The sequence below is a fragment of the Lissotriton helveticus genome, chromosome 8 (assembly GCF_964261635.1).
Source record: "Lissotriton helveticus chromosome 8, aLisHel1.1, whole genome shotgun sequence".
NCBI classification, from domain to species: Eukaryota; Metazoa; Chordata; class Amphibia; order Caudata; family Salamandridae; genus Lissotriton; species Lissotriton helveticus.
The window spans coordinates 70349794-70368414 of record NC_136069.1 but is presented as its reverse complement, the minus strand read 5'-3'; the positions used below and the strand labels follow the sequence as shown (position 1 = coordinate 70368414).

The window sequence follows — 18621 nt, the reverse complement described above, 5'->3', positions numbered from 1 at the left end:
TGATGCATTGTTTTTAGGTTGAGTGTTAGACATTCTGGTGTGGCTCAGGAATCGGCTTACGTCCATGATGAGGTCATTTCTTATGTTGTCGGTCTTTAGCTTAAAGAAAGCAGAGAAGGCTTCACAGTGTGGGGTGTCACTTGTTGTGCTGTTCGATTGTAAGGGTTGTGACTTTGTTTGAGTTTTGATTAGTTCGAACAGCTTTTTTGGCCTGTTTTTAGCTTGGTCCAGCTGGCGGCTAAAGAAGTCAGACTTTGCGCGCTTTATTTTCCTAAAGTAGGCATTTCTCTTGTTCTTAAGCGTTTTGAGATGCAGTGATGAGGGGTCAGATCTCCAGGTGCGCTCTGCCATTCGCATAGCACGCCTGTCATCATTGAGTCTGCCGTCATACCAAGGGTTAGAGATCTTGGTGGAGACTCTCTTCAGTTGCAATGGGACGACTTCGTTGACTATTGAATTCATAGAGTCAAGGTAGTGATTGGTCAGTGATAGGACATCCGAGGCACCTGAAGGGGGAAGGAGGAGACTGCCGCTGTGGGGAGGCAGGGTATTGGGGTTAAGATTCTTCATGTCCCTTTTCCAGGTCTTGGATTTGGTAGGTTGAGCCGGGTTAAGTTTAACTTTTTTGTTGATAAAGAAGGTGATAATGTGGTGGTCTGACCAGTCACAGGGTTGGATCGCCTCCAGTTGGGTAGAGTCCTCTTCGGCGATGATGAGATCGAGTATCGAGCCTTTGTCATGTGTTGGTCTATCGCATATTTTGGTGAGGTCAAGCGCATTAAGGAAAGTTTTGAGACTATTCACCACTGCGTCTTTCTGATCGTTCCAGTGGAGATTAAAGTCACCCAGGTAGACTTGGGTGGTCTGCCGACCGGCATTGGATGTGATCGTGTCCATGAATTGTTGAGTGAATGTGAGGTTGTCACCAGGCGGGTGATAGATGAGATGTAAAGCACAAACTTGTTTGCCCTCGCTGGTGATATCGAGGCAGAGGAGTTCACAGGAAGAAAGGGAGGGGGAGGTGGCTTTAGTAACGGAGAGGTTGCTCCTGAAAATGCATGCAATTCCCCCGCCCGTCTTGCCAGGAGGCCTGTCCAGTCTAATGATGTGATAATTGGGGGGGACTAGTATGTCCATTATCGGTGTAGAGGCTTCAGTAAGCCAAGTTTCAGTCAGAATGGCTAGGTCCAGATCCATTGTTGAGACGAGGTCAGCGATGTCGGAGGAGTGTCTCTGTGCCGATCTGCAATTGAGTAGGATGCATTTGAGTTTGGGAGTGAGAAGGGTGGTCGAGCCTTCAAGAGAGAGGGGGACTTTTCTGAGGTTGTTAGGGACGGAACCTCTGTTGCTAAGCGTTGGGAGCCTCAGGGATTTTGTGAGAATTGTAGGTATGGGGATGTGTGTGATGGCTATGTGTTTTTCCGGGCCTGGGCCATAAGAGCGAAGGAGGGAGCATAAGTCGCGGTCCAACAGGGAGTTGAGGACACGACGGGGGCGGTGGGAGTTATCACGAGCGGGGATAGTCGCCCAGCGCGGGGGTCGTTGAAGGCAAAGGTATGTGGGGAGGGTGCGTCGTTTGTAGGGTAGTGGAATGGTGGGAGGTTGACTGGGCTGTGAGAAGAGAAGTTCTTTGATTGCGTGGAGATCTTTTTTGACTTGTTGGAGATCCTCTTTGACTTGTTGGAGGGTGGATAAAGTCAAGTCCAGAGGTGTATTGGGGATGGGGTTGGTGATGAGAGCCGTTGGCGAGTGGTTGAGTAGTGAGCTGGAAAGTGAGCAGGGTACCGAGGGGGGGGATGTACTCGCGTTATTGGAGGGTTCTACGGTGATATTGGGTGGGATGGCATTCGATGTGTGGGAGAATTTGTGGGCGAGGGGTGTGGGTGAGGTAGGGGGAGCGTGGGAGGCATAGGTAGAGACGTCGGTGGGAGACTGTGCCGATGAATTGAAGAGTGAGTGAAGGCTGACAACAACGGGGGTGGCAGGAAGGTAGTGGGGGCTGAGAATGGGAGGGGAGAGAGGGGGGGATGCTACGGTAAGGGAGGTGGTATGTTCTGTGGGTCTAGTTGGGAGGGTGGAGCAGGGGAGGGAGAATGATCTGTCGCGGGGGGGGAAGGGGAGGGAAGTAAGCTCCGGATGGTGGTGTGTTCAGAGGCATTCGTGGGGGTTGTAAGGTGGGGGGAAGGGAGCGCGGGGGTATGGAGGATGTGGGGGTATCGAGGATGTATGGGGGGGGAGTGTTCTCACGTGGGGACTGAAAGTGGGGGGGAACAAAGGGTGGGATTTGTCGTTATGTGCGTCGTTCTGGTGCGGATCTAGGTAAGAGGCATTGTGGGTGGGAGTTGTTGTGACAGGGGAGAGAGGAATGGGAGTGATAGGAGTGGGGATCAAGGGGATAGTGTTAGAGGGGCGGCTAGTGTGTGAGGGGGAGATATTTGTGGCTGCGCTTGGGGAGCGTGGGGTGGTAACAGCAGGAGGGCTATTGACTAGGGTGCTGGGGGTAGAGGTGAGGTGCGTGTGGATCCTCTGCTGAGCTATGTTAGAAGGGCTGTGGGTGGGGGCTGCGACGTCAGGAGTGATAGTGCTGGAGGAGTTAAGGGTGGAGGTCCGCAGCTTGGAAAGGTGCTCTTTGAACTTGGGGAACAGGTTGTCTAGTAGTTCCAGGTTCTTGTCTGTGGATTGAATTAGGACGATCCCGTTATTGTAGATAGTAATGGTGGTTCTGCCAGGGAAGAGTTGGGAATGTGTGATAGAGAGAGTTAGGCCATGAGCGGTTTTCCTGGTGGTGGAGACGGTGAGTCGGGTTAGAAACGCTTTTCTCCATTGAGCTCTGCGTGAAGTGTGGAAGATGATATCAATGTTCAGGGCTCCATTGCCCGGTGAGAAGTAGGTGTCGGCAAAGGGCGTTTCAGGGTGCGACCTCATGAAGTTGTGTTTAAAGCGTTTAGCGGCTTTTTTGGTGAGAGTGGAAGGGTAGTTGATTCTATATGTGTGCTTGCCGATGAGATCCATGTTAGGATGGCTGTAACAGTGGGTGTGGGAGGAAGAACGACAATAACACACATATGCAAAGAACAACTATCAACCGTTGGTTACAAAGCACAGGAGTGACACTAGTGAGTGGCCAAAAGTAGCCAAAGGTAGGCAGAAAATATAAGAGATAGCAGTCAGTTAGATGGAGCCAAATTGACACATCAGATTGTGAGAGAGTATTAGGGTGGGTATGGATTTTGGGGTACATGGGAATAGTAATTTTTACCCCTACACTATCCAACACTTTCCTTACTGTTGCAGTCACTGGAGTTGGAATAGTAATTTTAACCCCTACACTATCCAACGCTTTCCCTACTGTTGCACTCACTGAAGTGAGAATAGTAATTTTGTAAAAGCATGCATTCTAATTGCATGCGTTGTAACTTCATATATTCCCTCTGAGGCCAGGGGTCGCAAAGGCAGAGCTTGTGGTAGCAAAGGGCAAGCCAGGGGTCGCAGCTGCAACCCCTGGTTACCCCTAAATGACGTCCATGAGCAGGATCTTATACCCATGCCCCCACACCCCAAGGGGTGCTTGTGTTCCTGTCTAGAGTGGACCTGGGCTGGCAGTTCGGGCTAGACTGTTTCTATTGGAGCAGGGCAAAGTCTTAGCCCCTTCCCTGCTGCCGTCGGCCGTTTGACGTCACGCAAGCTACCTCCCTGGTGCTGCGCACGTCCAGTGGGCGACGCGGCCGCACCCGTTTCTTCGAACGTTCAGCACTGGCGCTGAACGTTCGAAGCAGCAAACGGGTTTATAGGCATGCTTCTGCTCTGGAGTGGCATCAAGGGCAATAAAACACTTTCCTGGAATGCGGCCCAGAGCAATTACCAGGGCTAAGATTAATTCAGCCATTCCATCTATCATCTCTTTTTGCCGAAGTGGCTAGGGCATTGGCAGAACTATAAGATTAACAGGTTACTGGTTCTGGGAGACTGTCGGGTGTCGGGCAGAGTCAGTCGCTCATTAGACTTGCCACAGCAGTGCCTTTCAGGAGTCGCAGCCTCCCAGGAGCCCTCCAGAGCTTCCCAGAGGCCACTCTGCCTCTGGCTGCAGCAACCAGAATAACCTTTTGTGCCAAGGGATCAACAGAAAATTATCCTACGAAGGTGAACTATTTTAATAATTATTATTGGTAGTAATATTGGCCATGGACACAAAGCATGGTTCTTTAAGTATAGTAAATATGTCAGACTTTTGGGTACTCATTTTATTGACCTCAGAAGTATGAAAAGCTAAGTCAGCCCTGCATTTATTTACTGAGCAGTTTAACATAGTGCTGCCTGTCTTCTTTCAGTGATACAGAGACGGGATCGAGGCGTCGGTGGACTGTAGGTGCAGAGGTGGGATAAGGGGTAGCGAAGCCCTCCAGGGCACTGGCGATGGACCTTATTTCTCCTACGACTAAACAAGCACCAAAAAGTTCCCGAAATATGGAAGAGCAAACTCAAGGAGCTGAAAAGCCTCCCTAAAATGGTAACCTCTGCTAAATGTCTCAGTTTCTGGCTAAAAGAAGTGTTTAAACTTTGACAGACATATCAAAGATGCCCCACTAAAACTAAAATCCCTACTCAAACCTCCACCTTTCACAACACTTTTGCCAAACAAAAGGTTCTCTAATTTGGATTGAACTCACAGACTACATTTGACTCGCCCCCCCCCCACCCTACATCTGTTCATGGTTTTGCTTAAAAAGTACCTCCCAGCCAGGCCATATCACTCTCTTTGACTGTTTCTCTTCTCTTTTCAACATCCTCTCAGAAATCTTATCCCCTCGTGCATTTTTAGGCACCTCTATGTTATATGTGCACACACTGTTTATGTACCCTAACAATTACATGTATCTTGTGGCATTTTTTCACTAGCTGAACTCTCTGGACTATACTGTTTTCTTGTACAGTGGTGGGCTAACCCTGGTAGCACCCTATAGCCACCAGTTATTCAAAAATTATTAAATAAAAATAAATCAGTAAAGCATAAATAAAGAATAATCGATTTTGGCAATTTTGGATTTGAAAAAAAATGAGATGCCTAGGCTGTGTTGCAGGGATGTGCCTCAGACTAGTTAAATTCCTGATCAATGTTAAAGATATCCTAGGTTCCACCGGGTGCTTCATCGATGTGTTTCGCATAAGCCATTTTGGCACTCTTGAGGGCCCTGAGGTAGCCTCTCCTGTGGCCTTTGCAGCCACTTGTTTCTTTTTTTTGGTTTGAGACTCAACTTCATTGTTGCTCCAGGATGCAATTGACACGTTTCGGCTCCTCGAGTGCCCCGGTGATCCACTTGTTGGTAGGTTTCATGCCCACTGTAGGTTTTCTGTGATTTCTTGACCTTCATAAATCTCTGCGGAAGAGGCCCAATCCACCATCCCGACTATTCCACGTGCTAGTCAAAGCAGACTCACGCCACCTCCCTGGAAGCAGACTCACGCCACCTCCCTGGAAATTTGCTTCAGGACCCTGGATAAGCCATAACAAATGCCCACATTGGCCAGCCACCCTGGGAGCTGCACCCACACCCACCAACCACACTAGCAACCTGGGTTCATCCTGGTCTCATCACTCTCAATGACCCAGCAAGGCAAACATCGTCTCCTCCTCCTGCTTCAACACCCTCCGCATGCTCCGCAAGATCTACAGATGGATCCCCACCGGAACCAGAAGGACGGTCACCCAGGCCCTCGTCAGCAGCAGACTGGACTACGGCAACACCCTCTACGCAGGAACCACGGCCAAACTCCAGAAAAGACTCCAACGCATACAGAACGCCTCCGCATGCCTCATCCTCAACATACCCCGCCACAGCCACATCACTGCCCTCCTGAAAGTCCTGCACTGGCTCCCAGTTAACAAGAGGGTCACCTTCAAGCTCCTCACTCATGCTCACAAAGCGCTCCACAACGCCGGACCAGCATATCTCAACAGAGGACTCAACCCCGAACCGCCAGCTTTGTTCCGCCGACCTCGCCCTCGCCACCATCCCACGCATCCACAGGACCTCCACCAGCGACAGATCCTTCTCCTATCTTGCCGCCAGGACATGGAACACCCTCCCCACACAGCTGCGACAGACCCAGGACCTGCTGACCTTCTGGAGACTTCTCAAAACCTGGCTGTTCAAACAGTAGCAGCTCCCCCCACCCCCCCCAGCGCCTTGAGACCCTCACGGGTGATTAGTGCGCTCTACAAATGATTGATTGATTGACTAGGTGGAAGTTTCCTACAGAGGGGTTTTCAACAAAGCTTCAGTGAGTTCTCTACAATGTTATAAAAATCTCAAACTCTTCTAGACCACCAAGAGGATGAAAGAAGCAAACATAGATCACGCAATTTAGCGAAACCTGTTTTCAAATTTTTTCTCCAAAAATTCATATATTCAAAAAATTATGAAATACGTGTACCATGTTTGATAATTATATAACTTTTCAGATAAAAGTGTGTTTTTTCTAATGAAACAACTGTAGGATCTCTCAGTTTTCTACCAGTCTGCATGCACTATGTAGTCCTTCACAAACGGATGGATACTATGCTGAACAGAAAAATCTGGAAGCGGAAAGAAAAGATCCTCATTACTCTTTTCCAAATTTTATATCACCGACACTCCCCAAGATGGATACCTGAGTGTCCCTTTGTTTGAGAAGGCCCTGTTGAGTGGCAGAACATGTTGTATTGTCTTTCAATAGATAGCCCTTTGAAAAAAAATGGGAATGTCTAGAAGTTCCCTTAAATTCCAGCAATATTCCCATAAAATTCTGAAACTGTGCTTTTTCTCCCACGAAAATCTCTTAAGCTGCTGTAGGAAAAATGAATGATGAAGTTTCTCGTGTAGAATATATGTCAATACCTTATTATAGCTCTATATGTAAAATACACAATATCCCTCCAGGAGTATTTTTGTGCAGGATGAAGTTTTTTTTACCCATCGTTTTATCCACCTACAAAACATAAAAGGCAGGATAGGCCCACTAGGAGTTGAACCGTTAACTGCAAGTACCAAACAGACACTAGCGCAGGCAGAAAACCGACTGAGCTACAAGCGCAGCCCTTTCTCTGCACATCTGCAACAACAAGAGGATTTTATATTAAAGTAGAGTGTGTTCTGATTTATAGAAAACGGATGTATGACATTACAACGCATGCTTTTACCATGCATGCTTTTACAACGCGGTTTTTACAACGCATACCATTACAACGCATAGCGCTTCGGGGTGCTGGATAGTGAGTAGTTTAATTTACTATTCCAACTCCAGTCCCCGTGGACACTAGGGAAGGTGTTGGATAGTAAATTAAATCTATTCCCTATCCTAGAGCGCCCCCCAGCGCAATGCGTTGTAATGGTTTTCGTTGTAAAACCTGCGTTGTAATAGCACTGCGTGGTAAAAGTTGCATTGTAAAGGATGTTTCCCATAGAAAACATCTTGAAAAGCAGGTCAACACTTTGCTTTCCAATTTAAACACAAGCAGAACATTCCTGAGTTTGCAAATCTCCCTGAACAGATTACAATCTCCCCAGTGCTGCTTGTGATGATAAATATCCCTGGGTCGGGTAATTACATTAAACCTCCCATTTGAAAATACAATTAGCCCAAATCTTTCTGAAGTGGAGATACAACCGAGAATGAGGAATGCCTCCCAGGCTGAATAAATTGCGGCAAGTATGAGATGCCATTGACTTCCTCTCAAGTCAGCACTACCCCCCCCTCTCTCCACCCCTGCTGTGTGACAGCCCCCTCCCCTCCTCGCCCCCCACCAACCCGCCCAGATGTTTCAGAACATCCTGCTGCCGTTAGTTCGAGCTCTGCTAAAATAAACAGACTTTAACGCATCTTTCCATTTTCACACAATTATCCAAAGAATGCTTCATTTTTTCATCTTCAGGGGGAGCAGCGCGTTCACTTTATCACCATATTATAAAGCTGTAAAAAAGACATTCCTCTCCTAAAATGGAGTCTGGCCGGGGCGCGCATGCGCAGCGTGAGCGGTACTTACCAGCGCGTGGACCCAGGAGACGGCCAGCAGGACCAGCACGGGCAGGCACTTCAGCATCTGGAACAGGAAGCAGAGGAGGCCTGAGTGAGTCTGGGGTGCAAGGGTCAGGGGGACAGACACTTGTACTTATACACACTGTACCTGTATTTAAACACCTTTCTGTTACAATTGTAAAACGTTCTGATACCTCTGGGTCCAGCCAGCGCTATATAAAACCTCTAAAATAAAATAAATAAATAAAGGATGTAAGTGTTTGAGGGAAGTCTAGGGAGTACACGAGCCTCGGGTACGAGACTCTAGGGTGATGGGTAAGTCTAGATAGATACATAAGCCTGGGGTACACTAGTCTAGGGGGACAGGTAATAGGTGCATATATGGGGTACATAATTCTGCAGTATACAAGTTCAGAGGATAGATACGTGTAGGAGGATACTTTGGTACGAAAGTCTGGGGTGATGGGTAAGTCTAGATGGATACATAAGCCTGGGATACACAAATGTAGGAGTACAGGGGGTAAACAGCGATTACAACGCAACTTTTACCACGCACTACCTTTACCACGCAACTTTTACAACGCAAATCGTTACAACGACTTGCGCTGGGGGGCGCTCTAGGATAGGTAATAGTTTAATTCACTATCCAAAACCTTCCCTACTATCCACGGGGACTGGAGTTGGAATAGTAAATTAAACTATTCACTATCCAGCGCCCCCCCCAACGCAAGTCGTTGTAACGACTTGCGTTGTAAAAGTTGCGTGGTAAAGGCATGCGTTGTAAAAGTATGCGTGGTAACGACATACATCCGTATAGGGGATAGGTAAGTATGGGGGTACATAATTGTGGAGTATAAGAGTCCAGGTGATAAATACGTGTTGGAGGATACATGAGTCTGAGGTACAAGAGTAGAGGGTGACAAGTAAGTTTAGGGTACACAAGCCTAGAGAGACAGGAGAACGTATAGGAGTTATGCAGTTCTGGGTTATACAAGTTTAGGTGATAGATAAGTGTAGGAGGATACATGAGTCTGAGGCACTAAAGTCTAGGGTGACAGGTAACTCTAGACGGGTACACACTTCCAGAGTGGCATGTGATAGGTAAGAATATAGGGGTACATAAATATGGGGTATACGACGAGTCCAGGTGACAGATAAGTGTAGACGGATACACGAGTCTGAGGTACGAGAGTCTGTGGTGATGGGTCAGTCTAGAGGGGTACACTAGTCTAGGGGTACAGGTGATAGGTAAGTATATGGGGTACATAATTCTGGGGTATACAACTCCAGGTGATAGATAAGTGTAGACGGATACACGAGTCTGAGGTACGAGAGTCTGGGGTGATGGGTCAGTCTAGAGGGGTACACTAGTCTAGGGGTACAGGTGATAGGTAAGTATATGGGGTACATAATTCTGGGGTATACGACTCCAGGTGATAGATAAGTGTAGAAGGATACATAAGCCTGAGGTACGAGAGTCTAAGGTGGTGGGTTAGTCTAGAGGGGTACACAAGTCTAGGGGTACAGGTGATAGGTATGTAAAGTATGTGGGGTACATAATTCTGGGGTATAAGAGTCCAGGTGATAGATAAGTGTGGGGGATGCATGAGTCTGAGGTACGAGAGTCTGGGGTGATAGGTAAGTCTAGATAGATACATAACTCTGGGATGCACTAGTCTAGGGGGCAGGTGGTAGGTAAGTATATGAGGTACATAATTATGGGGTATAAGAGTCCAGGTGATAGATAACTTTAGGAGGATACATGAGGTTGGGTTTAGAAAATGTGTACTTATATATTTTAACTGTCTTATATAGCGCTATAAGACCATGGGCATGAAAGCGCTTTACAAGAAACAGGGAGGTTTACATTTAACAAAACCTAAATTGAAGAGGAAATCACAATGTCGACGGGAGGCCATAGAGGCAGGAGTGAAGGGGTGAGAATGAGTGAGTGAATGAGTTACCATAGGAGTGACTGTAGGAAAGTGGGGGCAGGGATGGAGGGAGAGCGAGGCAGGGTGAAAGGGGCGGGGTCAAAGAGGGTACTAAAGAGGGAGGGGCTTCTTGGGTCTGTTCTTGGGGAGAGAGAGGCTGGGGCAGTAACTCTGGAGGGATATATACATCTGGGTTTTCTGCATGGGCCTGGGGGATGATGTTCTTTAGGGGCGCAAGTGGCTCGAGGGGGTGAAAGAGGGGTACAAGATTCTGTGTGGATACATGGGACTGGGGAAGTCTTGGTGAATACATCAGACGAGGATCTTGGTCAAGTCCAGGGAGAAATGACTGGGAAGAAAGCGAGAACAGGCTAAAAATAAGAAAGCGAGCATAGGTATATATATGGAAAAAAGCGAGCACAGGCTAATAATAAGAAAGCGAGCATAGGTATATAAATGGAAGAAAGCGAGCACAGGCTAATAAGAAGAAAGTGAGCATAGGTATATAAATGGAAGAAAGCGAGCACAGGCTAATAATAAGAAAGCGTGCATAGGTATATAAATGGATGAAAGCGAGCACAGGGCCAGAATAGGAAGAAAGTGAGCACAGGCTAATAATAAGAAAGCGAGCATAGGTATATAAATGGAAGAAAGCGAGCACAGGGCCAGAATAGGAAGAAAGTGAGCACAGGCTAATAATAAGAAAGCGAGCATAGGTATATAAATGGAAGAACGCGAGCACAGGGCCAGAATAGGAAGAAAGTGAGCACAGGGTCAGTCTTGGAAGAGAGCAAGCACAGAGCTATTATTGGAGGTAAGTGAGCACAGGGTCAGAATAAGAAGAAAGCGAGCATAGGTATATAAATGGAAGAAAGCGAACACAGGGACAGAATAGGAAGAAAGTGAGCACAGGGTCAGTCTTGGAAGAGAACAAGCACAGAGCTATTGTTGGAGGTAAGTGAGCACAGGGTCAGAATAATAAGAAAGCGAGCATTGGTGTATATAATTGTAAGAAAGTGGGCACTGGGACAGAATAGGAAGAAAGTGAGCATAGGTGTATATAATTGTAAGAAAGCGAGCACAGGACCAGAATAGGAAGAAAGTGAACAAAGGCATATATATTTAGAAGAAAGTAAGCATACAGCCCAGGGCCAGGAGCGAGCATAGGTATATAATTGGAAGAAAGCAAGCACAGGGCCAGTCTTGGAAGAGAGCAAGCACAGAGCTATTATCAGAGGTTAGTGAGCACAGGGTCAGAATAAGAAAGCGAGCATAGGTATATAAATGGAAGAAAGCGAGCACAGGGCCAGAATAGAAAGTGAGCACAGGGCCAGTCTTGGAAGAGAGCAAGCACAGAGCTATTATCAGAGGTTAGTGAGCACAGGGTCAGAATAAGAAGAAAGCGAGCACTGGGCCAGAATAGGAAGAAAACGAGCACTGGGCCAGAATAGGAAGAAAGCGAGCATTGGGGTATATAATTAGAAGAATGTGAGCACTGTGCCAGAATAGGAAGAAAGCGAGCATTGATGTATATAATTGGAAGAAAGTGCGCACTGGGCCAGAATAAGAAGAAAGCGAGCATAGTTATATAATTGGAAGAAAGCGAGCACAGGCTAATAATAAGAAAGCGAGCATAGGTATATAAATGGAAGAAAGCGAGCACAGGGCCAGAATAGGAAGTGAGCACAGGGCCAGTCTTGGAAGAGAGTGAGCACAGAGCTATTATCAGAGGTAAGTGAGCACAGGGTCAGAATAAGAAGAAAGCAAGCATTGGTGTATATAATTGGAAGAAAGTGCGCACTGGGCCAGAACAAGAAGAAAGCAAGCATAGTTATATAATTGGAAGAAAGTGAGCACAGGCTAATAATAAGAAAGCAAGCATAGGTATATAAATGGAAGAAAGCGAGCACAGGACCAGAATAGGAAGTGAGCACAGGGCCAGTCTTGGAAGAGAGCAAGCACAGAGCTATTATCAGTGGTAAGTGAGCACAGGGTCAGAATAAGAAGAAAACGAGCATCAGTGTATATAACTGGAAGAGTAGGAGCACAGGGCCAGAATAGGAAGAAAGCGAGAATAGATTTATATACGGAAGAAAACTAGCACAGGGCCAGAATAGGTAGAAAGCGAGCACAGGTGTATATAATTGGAAGAAAGAGAGCACAGGGTCAGAATATGAAGAAAGCGGGCATAGGAATATAATCGGAGGAAAGCGAGCACAAGGCCAGAATAAGAAGAAAGCGAGCGTAAGTGTGTATATATTTGGAAGAAAGCGATCACAGGGCCAGAATAAGAAGAAAGCAAGCATAAGTGTATATCATTGGAAAAAAGTGAGCACAGGGTCAGAATATGAAGAAAGCGAGCATAGGAATATAATCGGAGGAAAGCGAGCACAAGCCAGAATAAGAAGAAAGCGAGCGTAAGTGTGTATATAATTGGAAGAAAGCGATCACAGGGCCAGAATAAGAAGAAAGCAAGCATAAGTGTATATCATTGGAAAAAAGTGAGCACAGGGCCAGAATAGGAAGAAAGCGAGCATAGGTATATAATCAGAAGAAAGCGAGCACAGGGCCAGAATAAAAGAAAGTGAACAAAGGCATATATATTTAGAAGAAAGTGAAGAGAGTGAGCATACAGCCCAGGGCCAGAAGCGAACATAGGTATATAATCGGAAGAAAGCGAGTACAGAGCAAGAATAGGAAGAAAGCAAGCACAGGTATATAATTGGAAGAAATCAAGCACAGGGCCAGAATAGGATGAAAGCGAGCACAGGTATATAATTGGAAGAAATCAAGCACAGGGCCAGAATAGGATGAAAGCGAGCACAGGTATATAATTGGAAGAAATCAAGCACAGGGCCAGAATAGGATGAAAGCGAGCACAGGTATATAATTGGAAGAAATCAAGCCCAGGGCCAGAATAGGATGAAAGCGAGCACAGGTATATAATTGGAAGAAATCAAGCACAGGGCCAGAATAGGATGAAAGCGAGCACAGGTATATAATTGGAAGAAAGCGAGCACAGGGCCAGAAAAGGATAAAAGTGAGCAAAGGCCTAGACTAAGAAGAAAGTGAGCATAGGGCCAGACCTGTAAGGGAGCAACCAGTGGGCTAACATGGGATGTAAGCGAGCACAGAGCTAACAAGGGAAGTTCATGAGCAGAAGGGCATAATAGAAAGTAAGTAATGAACCAGGCCAGAATAGGAAGAGAGCGAGTACAGGACCAGAAAGGGACAATAGTAAGCATAGGGCCAGAACAGGAAAAAAGCAAGCACTGGCCCATAAGTGAAGCAATGGAGCACAGCGGCAAAAGAGAAAGATGGGGAGCACCAGAGCCGAATGGGAAGAGAGCGAGCTAGGAGGCAGGATGGGAACGGAGTGGGCACAGATGCAGAATGGGAAGAGAGCAGGAGCACAGGGTCAGAATGGGAAGAGAGCAGGAGCACAGGGTCAGAATGGGAAGAGAGCAGGAGCACAGGGTCAGAATGGGAAGAGAGCAGGAGCACAGGATCAGAATGGGAAGAGAGCAGGAGCACAGGGTCAGAATGGGAAGAGAGCAAGCGTAGGGCTAGCATGGAATGTACGCGAGCATAGGGCTCACACGGGAAGTATGCAATCACAAGGGCAAGATAAGAAGTAAACAAGCACTAGCCCAGAATAGGAAAAGAGTGAGTACACAGCCAGGCTTGGAAGAGAGTGAACACAGGGCTAATATAGGATGTAAGCGAGCATGGAACTAACATGGGAAGTAACTGAGCCAAAGGGCAGAATATGAATTAAGCAAGAACAGGGCCAAAATGGGAAGACAGTGAGTAAAGGGCCAGAATGGGAGGATAGTAAGCAAAGAGCAAGCACTGGGCCAGGCCCAGACTGGGAAAAGAGCGAGCATGGAGCTAGAATGGGAAGAAAGCAAGCACAGGGGAGTGTGGGAAGATTAGTGCCAAGAAACCAATCAGTGTATGTGCGCTTCATAAGAAATTTTAACATAACATAACAAGAGAGCAGGCACAGGGGGCCCGATTCACAGAACTAACTTAAGACAAAATCCTAAACTTACTACCATTTTGGTATTCTTACTCATTTCGGTATTCACAGAAGTTAGGACTCATAACTTTAGGACTCCTAAATGCCGAAAGTGTGAATACCGAAAGTCTTAAAGTTAGGATTTTTCTCAATTTAGGAGTAGTAAAGTTAGGACTCACTTTACTACTCCTAAACTGAGTAAAATCCTAACTTTAAAACAGAGAGCACAGGGCCAGAATGTAAAGAGAGCACATGACCAGATTAGAAAGAACACAAGCAGAGGGGCAGAATGGGAAGAGAGCAAACTCAAGGCCAGAATCGAAAGAAAGCAGCGAGTACATAGCCAAAATGAGAAATGAGTGAGCATACTACCTGAAAGAATAGAGACAATCATGCTATAAAATGAAGAGAGCCATGAGTGTGCTAGAAAGGGAAAATGAGAAAGGTGATCAGAGGGGGCTTAGTCCAGAAAATAGGAAGAGAGACAGAAAATTATCAGCATATAAAGAGAACCAGGTAAATGCCAGATTGGGAGAGGGCCAGAACATCTGGAGAGTGAATGCCAGAGCAGTGCCCAAAAGTCTAAGGAGATTGAGAGCTGTGCCGGATCAAGACGTCGGCTAGGCAGTGCCAGAATCGACAGCAGTGCTGGGACAGACCAGCAGAGCAGTGCCTGCAACCGAGGTGGATGAGAGCAGTGCCAAACCAATACAGCAGGGCCAGAATCGACAGCAGTGCCAAACCAATGCAGCAGGGCCAGAATCGACAGCAGTGCCAGGATAGGCCCGAAGTGCCAGATACTACAGCAGTGCCACGGATAGGCCAGCAGAGCTGTGCCAGAATCTATGGCAGTGCCAGGATAGGCCAGCAGAGCAGTGCCAGAATCTATGGCAGTGCCAGGATAGGCCAGCAGAGCAGTGCCAGAATCTACAGCAGTGCCATGATAGGCTTGAAGAACCAGAATCAACAGCAGTGCCAGGAAAGGCCAGCAGGGCCAGAATAGACAGCAGTGCCAGGATAGGCCAGCAGTGCCAGAATCTACAGCAGTGACAGGAGAGGCCAGCAGAGCAGTGCCAGAATCGACAGCAGTGCCAGGATAGGCCAGAAGTGCCAGAATCTACAGCAGTGCCACGGATAGGCCAGCAGACCAGAGCCAGAATCGACTGCAGTGCCAGAATCGGCCAGCTGAGCAATGCCAGAATCTACTGCAGTGCCAAGATAGGCCAGCAGAGCCAGAATCAACAGCAGTGCCAGGACAGGCCAGCACAGCCAGAATAGATAGCAGTGCCAGGATAGGCCAGCAGTGCAGTGCCAACATCGACAGCAGTGCCAGGACAGGCCAGCAGAGCAGTGCCAGAATAGACCAGCAGAGCAGTGCCAGAATCGCCAGCGGAGCAGTGCCAGAATCGCCAGCAGTGCCAGAATCATCAGTAGAGCAGTGCCAGAATCAACGGCAATGCCAGGTAGGCCAACAGAGCAGAGCCAGAATCGACAGCAGTGCCAGGGTAGGCCAGAAAAGCAGTGCCAGGATAGGCAATGGTGAGCAAAAAATGATGAATTTTGGCCCCGATCTCTGTACTGGGGTGAATGTTTGACATTGTTCAGCATTCTGTCTATCAATTGTTCTTTTTGCATTGCATTTGTCACCCCGAGTGGAACGGGTATGCCCAGTGGGTCCCGTGCTCTCCATGCCACTGGGGTGCAAGCTAGCCTGGCTGATGAGGGGTGAAACCCCGAAACCGGTCCTAGGATGCTTGTTTCCATTCTAGGGAGGCCTGGCAGAAACCAGTTCCCGAATACTTGTTTCTGGTTCAGGGAGGGCCTGATAGAAACCCGTCCTAGGATGCTTGTTTCCAGTCCAGGGAGGACCTGACCTGGCAGTTCGGGCTGGTCTGTTCCCATGGGGCACAGGGGTCAAGACTGATTTGAATATGGCAGGGTTCAAACTGGAATGGCATGGGGGGCAAATCACCGCTGGATTTAGGCCCAGATCTCTGTAATGGGATGAATGTATGACATTGTTCTGCATTCTATCCATCTATTGTTGTTTTTGCATTTGTCACTCCGAGTGGGACGGGTATGCCCAGACGTGGATCCCGTGCTCTCCATGCCACTGGAGTCAAGCTAGCCAGGCTGATGAGGGGTGAAACCCCAAAACCGGTACTAGGATGCTTGTTTCTGGTTCAGGTAGGGCCTGGCAGAAACCGGTCCTAGGATGCTTGTTTCCAGTCCAGGGAGGACCTGGACGGGTCCGGGCTGGACTGTTACCATAGGGCGCAGGGTCACGGGTGATTTGCATATGGCTGGGTTCAAATTGGAATGGCATGGTGAGCAAAAAAACGATGGATTTAGGCCCCAGATATCTGTACTGGGGTGAATGTATGACATTGTTCTGCATTCTGTCCATCAATTGTTGTTTTTGCATTTGTCACCCTGAGTGGGACTGGTATGCCCAGATGTGGGTCCTGTGCTTGCCATGCTACTGGAGTCAAACTAGCCTGGCTGATGAGGGCTGAAAGCCTGAAACGGGTCCTAGGATGCTTCTTTCCAGTCCAGGGAGGACCTGGCTTGGCAGTTCAGGCTGGACTGTTCCCATTGGGTGCAGGGTCAAGACTAGTTTGGATGGGTCCAAACTGGAATGGCATGGTGACCAAATCAACACTGGATTTAAGCCCAGATCTCTGTACTGGGGTGAATGTTTGACATTGTTCAGCATTCCTCTTTTGCAGGACAGGCAGGCAGAGCAGTGCCAGAATTGGAAGACAACGCGGGCTGAAGCGAAGGTGTTGAACCCAAGTGGGACAGGAGAAGCAACAAGGGGGCTCTAGGTGATAGAGATGGGAGAGACAGATGAGCAGTGGGGAGTCGAGGGGTGCAGGAGAAGACAAATCTGCAGGCAGGGTGGAAGGCAGGGTAAGTCTGGGGCAAGATGAGGAGAGTAGTTCTGGGGTGCAGATGAGAATGCTGAGTCCATGGGAGACAGGAAGGGGGGATCCTGATGAGAGGAGAGAAAAGAGAGTGGGTGCCGGCGGAGGAGGGGCGGAAAAGAAGAGACATTAGGTGGCCAAGAACGGATGTATAAACGAGCACAGGAGAGACGGGGTAAGGAGTATGAAACCTGGAGAGGGGGTGGGGAGACAGGAGGGCAGCGATCCCGGTGGGCAGAAGAGAGGGGTTTTCTTTGGGAGGCAGGAGAGGGGGCTGGTGCTATAGAAGGAGGGGGCAGAGGACAGAATAGAGGAAAACTTGGGGGAATCAGACAGAAAAGCTCGAAGGAAGTGGAATTTGGGGGACACAGAAGATGGGGGGGGCAGCGTTCTGGGGGGTAAGATCTCGGCTCCCACCAGGAAGGACAGCTTCCTACCCCCATCCCAGCTGGGACAGGCCGGAGCCCCTGACTCCTGGAGTGCCCCTCATCCTCCTCTCGCCCCTCCATCCCTCCTCTCACTCCTCCATCCCTCCTCTCGCACCCTCCCCGGGTCCTGGGGTCCTCACCATGTTGTCTTCGGTCTGGGGGTCCTCGGCTCGGGGTGCTGTGTGCTGGCGCTGGGGAGGCGGGCTGCAGAGATGCCTGTCGCTGCCTCGGCTGCTTTTCTCTTTCTCTCCAGGAGGAAATCTGATCCAGGCAGGGCAGAGGGCCGAGGATGCCAGCCCCCCTCCCTCCCGTTCCGCCCCCTCCAGGCTTCTGCCCCTATCCCAGCTCCCCCCTCCAGTGCAGCCCCGCCCCCTCCCTACTCACCCCTCCTTTCTCTCATTCCATTCTCCCGACCCCTACCCCTCACAGACCTCTCATCCACCTCTCTCCCTGCAGTTTCCATCCATCCCCTCCTCTGCATCCCTCTGTTCGACTCTTCCTGTGACGTGGCCCCTGTTGGCCCCCCCTAAAGGATGGGGGGCTGTGAACAGGGAGCAGGGCGAGGGAAGGTGGGGATCGGAGGGGTCAGAAACGTTGCATGCAAATGCCACCCCATCCAGTACTTTCCCTAGGTGTCCCCTCGACCTATTTTTTTTGCATTTTTTTTTTGTTTTATATAGCGCGCCGCGAACTCGACCCGAAGGTATTGGAGCGCTTTACATGACCACCAATTATGTTACACAAGGACACATTCATTTTAGTAGGCACTGGGAGATTAAATGATGTGCCCAGAATCACGGAATGCTCAGCTGACGCCGAGACTCAAAATTGGCTCCCCAGCTTCAAAGACGCCCCATATTAGGCAGACAGGGCACAGGAAGGGTGAAAGCACACTGGGGCAGATTTACAAGCCCCTTGCGCCACTTTTGCGTCATTTTTAACATGGTGAAAAAAATGACGCACAAGTGGCGCCAGGGGCTTGTAAATCTGCCCCACTGGGTGCCTAGGGCGTGAGGGGGTGGGAGGAGGTTTGGGCAGCCGCGAGGGACTCGGGGTGGGGGGCCACAGCCAAACCAGACCTGGACAAAGGGGGCAGGAGGAAGCCGCGTTCAGAAGTAACACCCCCTTGGTACAAGATTGCGGCAAGCCACGAGCCTGACAGGAAGAAAAAAAGTTCGCTTCCGGCTAGCAATAGCACACTACAAACCCGAATTCAACTTGCGTCTTACTATTATTAAAAGTATCATCTTTTTTATCAACGTAGATACATAACACACATTAACTCTTTGCAACGGAAT

General features: G+C 48.6%; 1 protein-coding gene across 1 annotated transcript in view; it reads right to left on the bottom strand.

Moving 5' to 3' along the window:
• FSTL1 (follistatin like 1) overlaps positions 1 to 17579 on the bottom strand; it is a 137216-nt gene extending 119637 nt beyond the window's left edge. The window contains exons 1-2 of the mRNA XM_078656646.1: positions 17464 to 17579; positions 8021 to 8077 (exon numbers count right to left, since the gene is read on the bottom strand). Of these exons, the coding sequence (XP_078512772.1) occupies positions 8021 to 8077; positions 17464 to 17466 (60 nt within the window). The 5' untranslated portion in view covers positions 17467 to 17579. The remainder of the gene's footprint in view (positions 1 to 8020; positions 8078 to 17463) is intronic.
• Positions 17580 to 18621: the final 1042 nt, after the last annotated feature.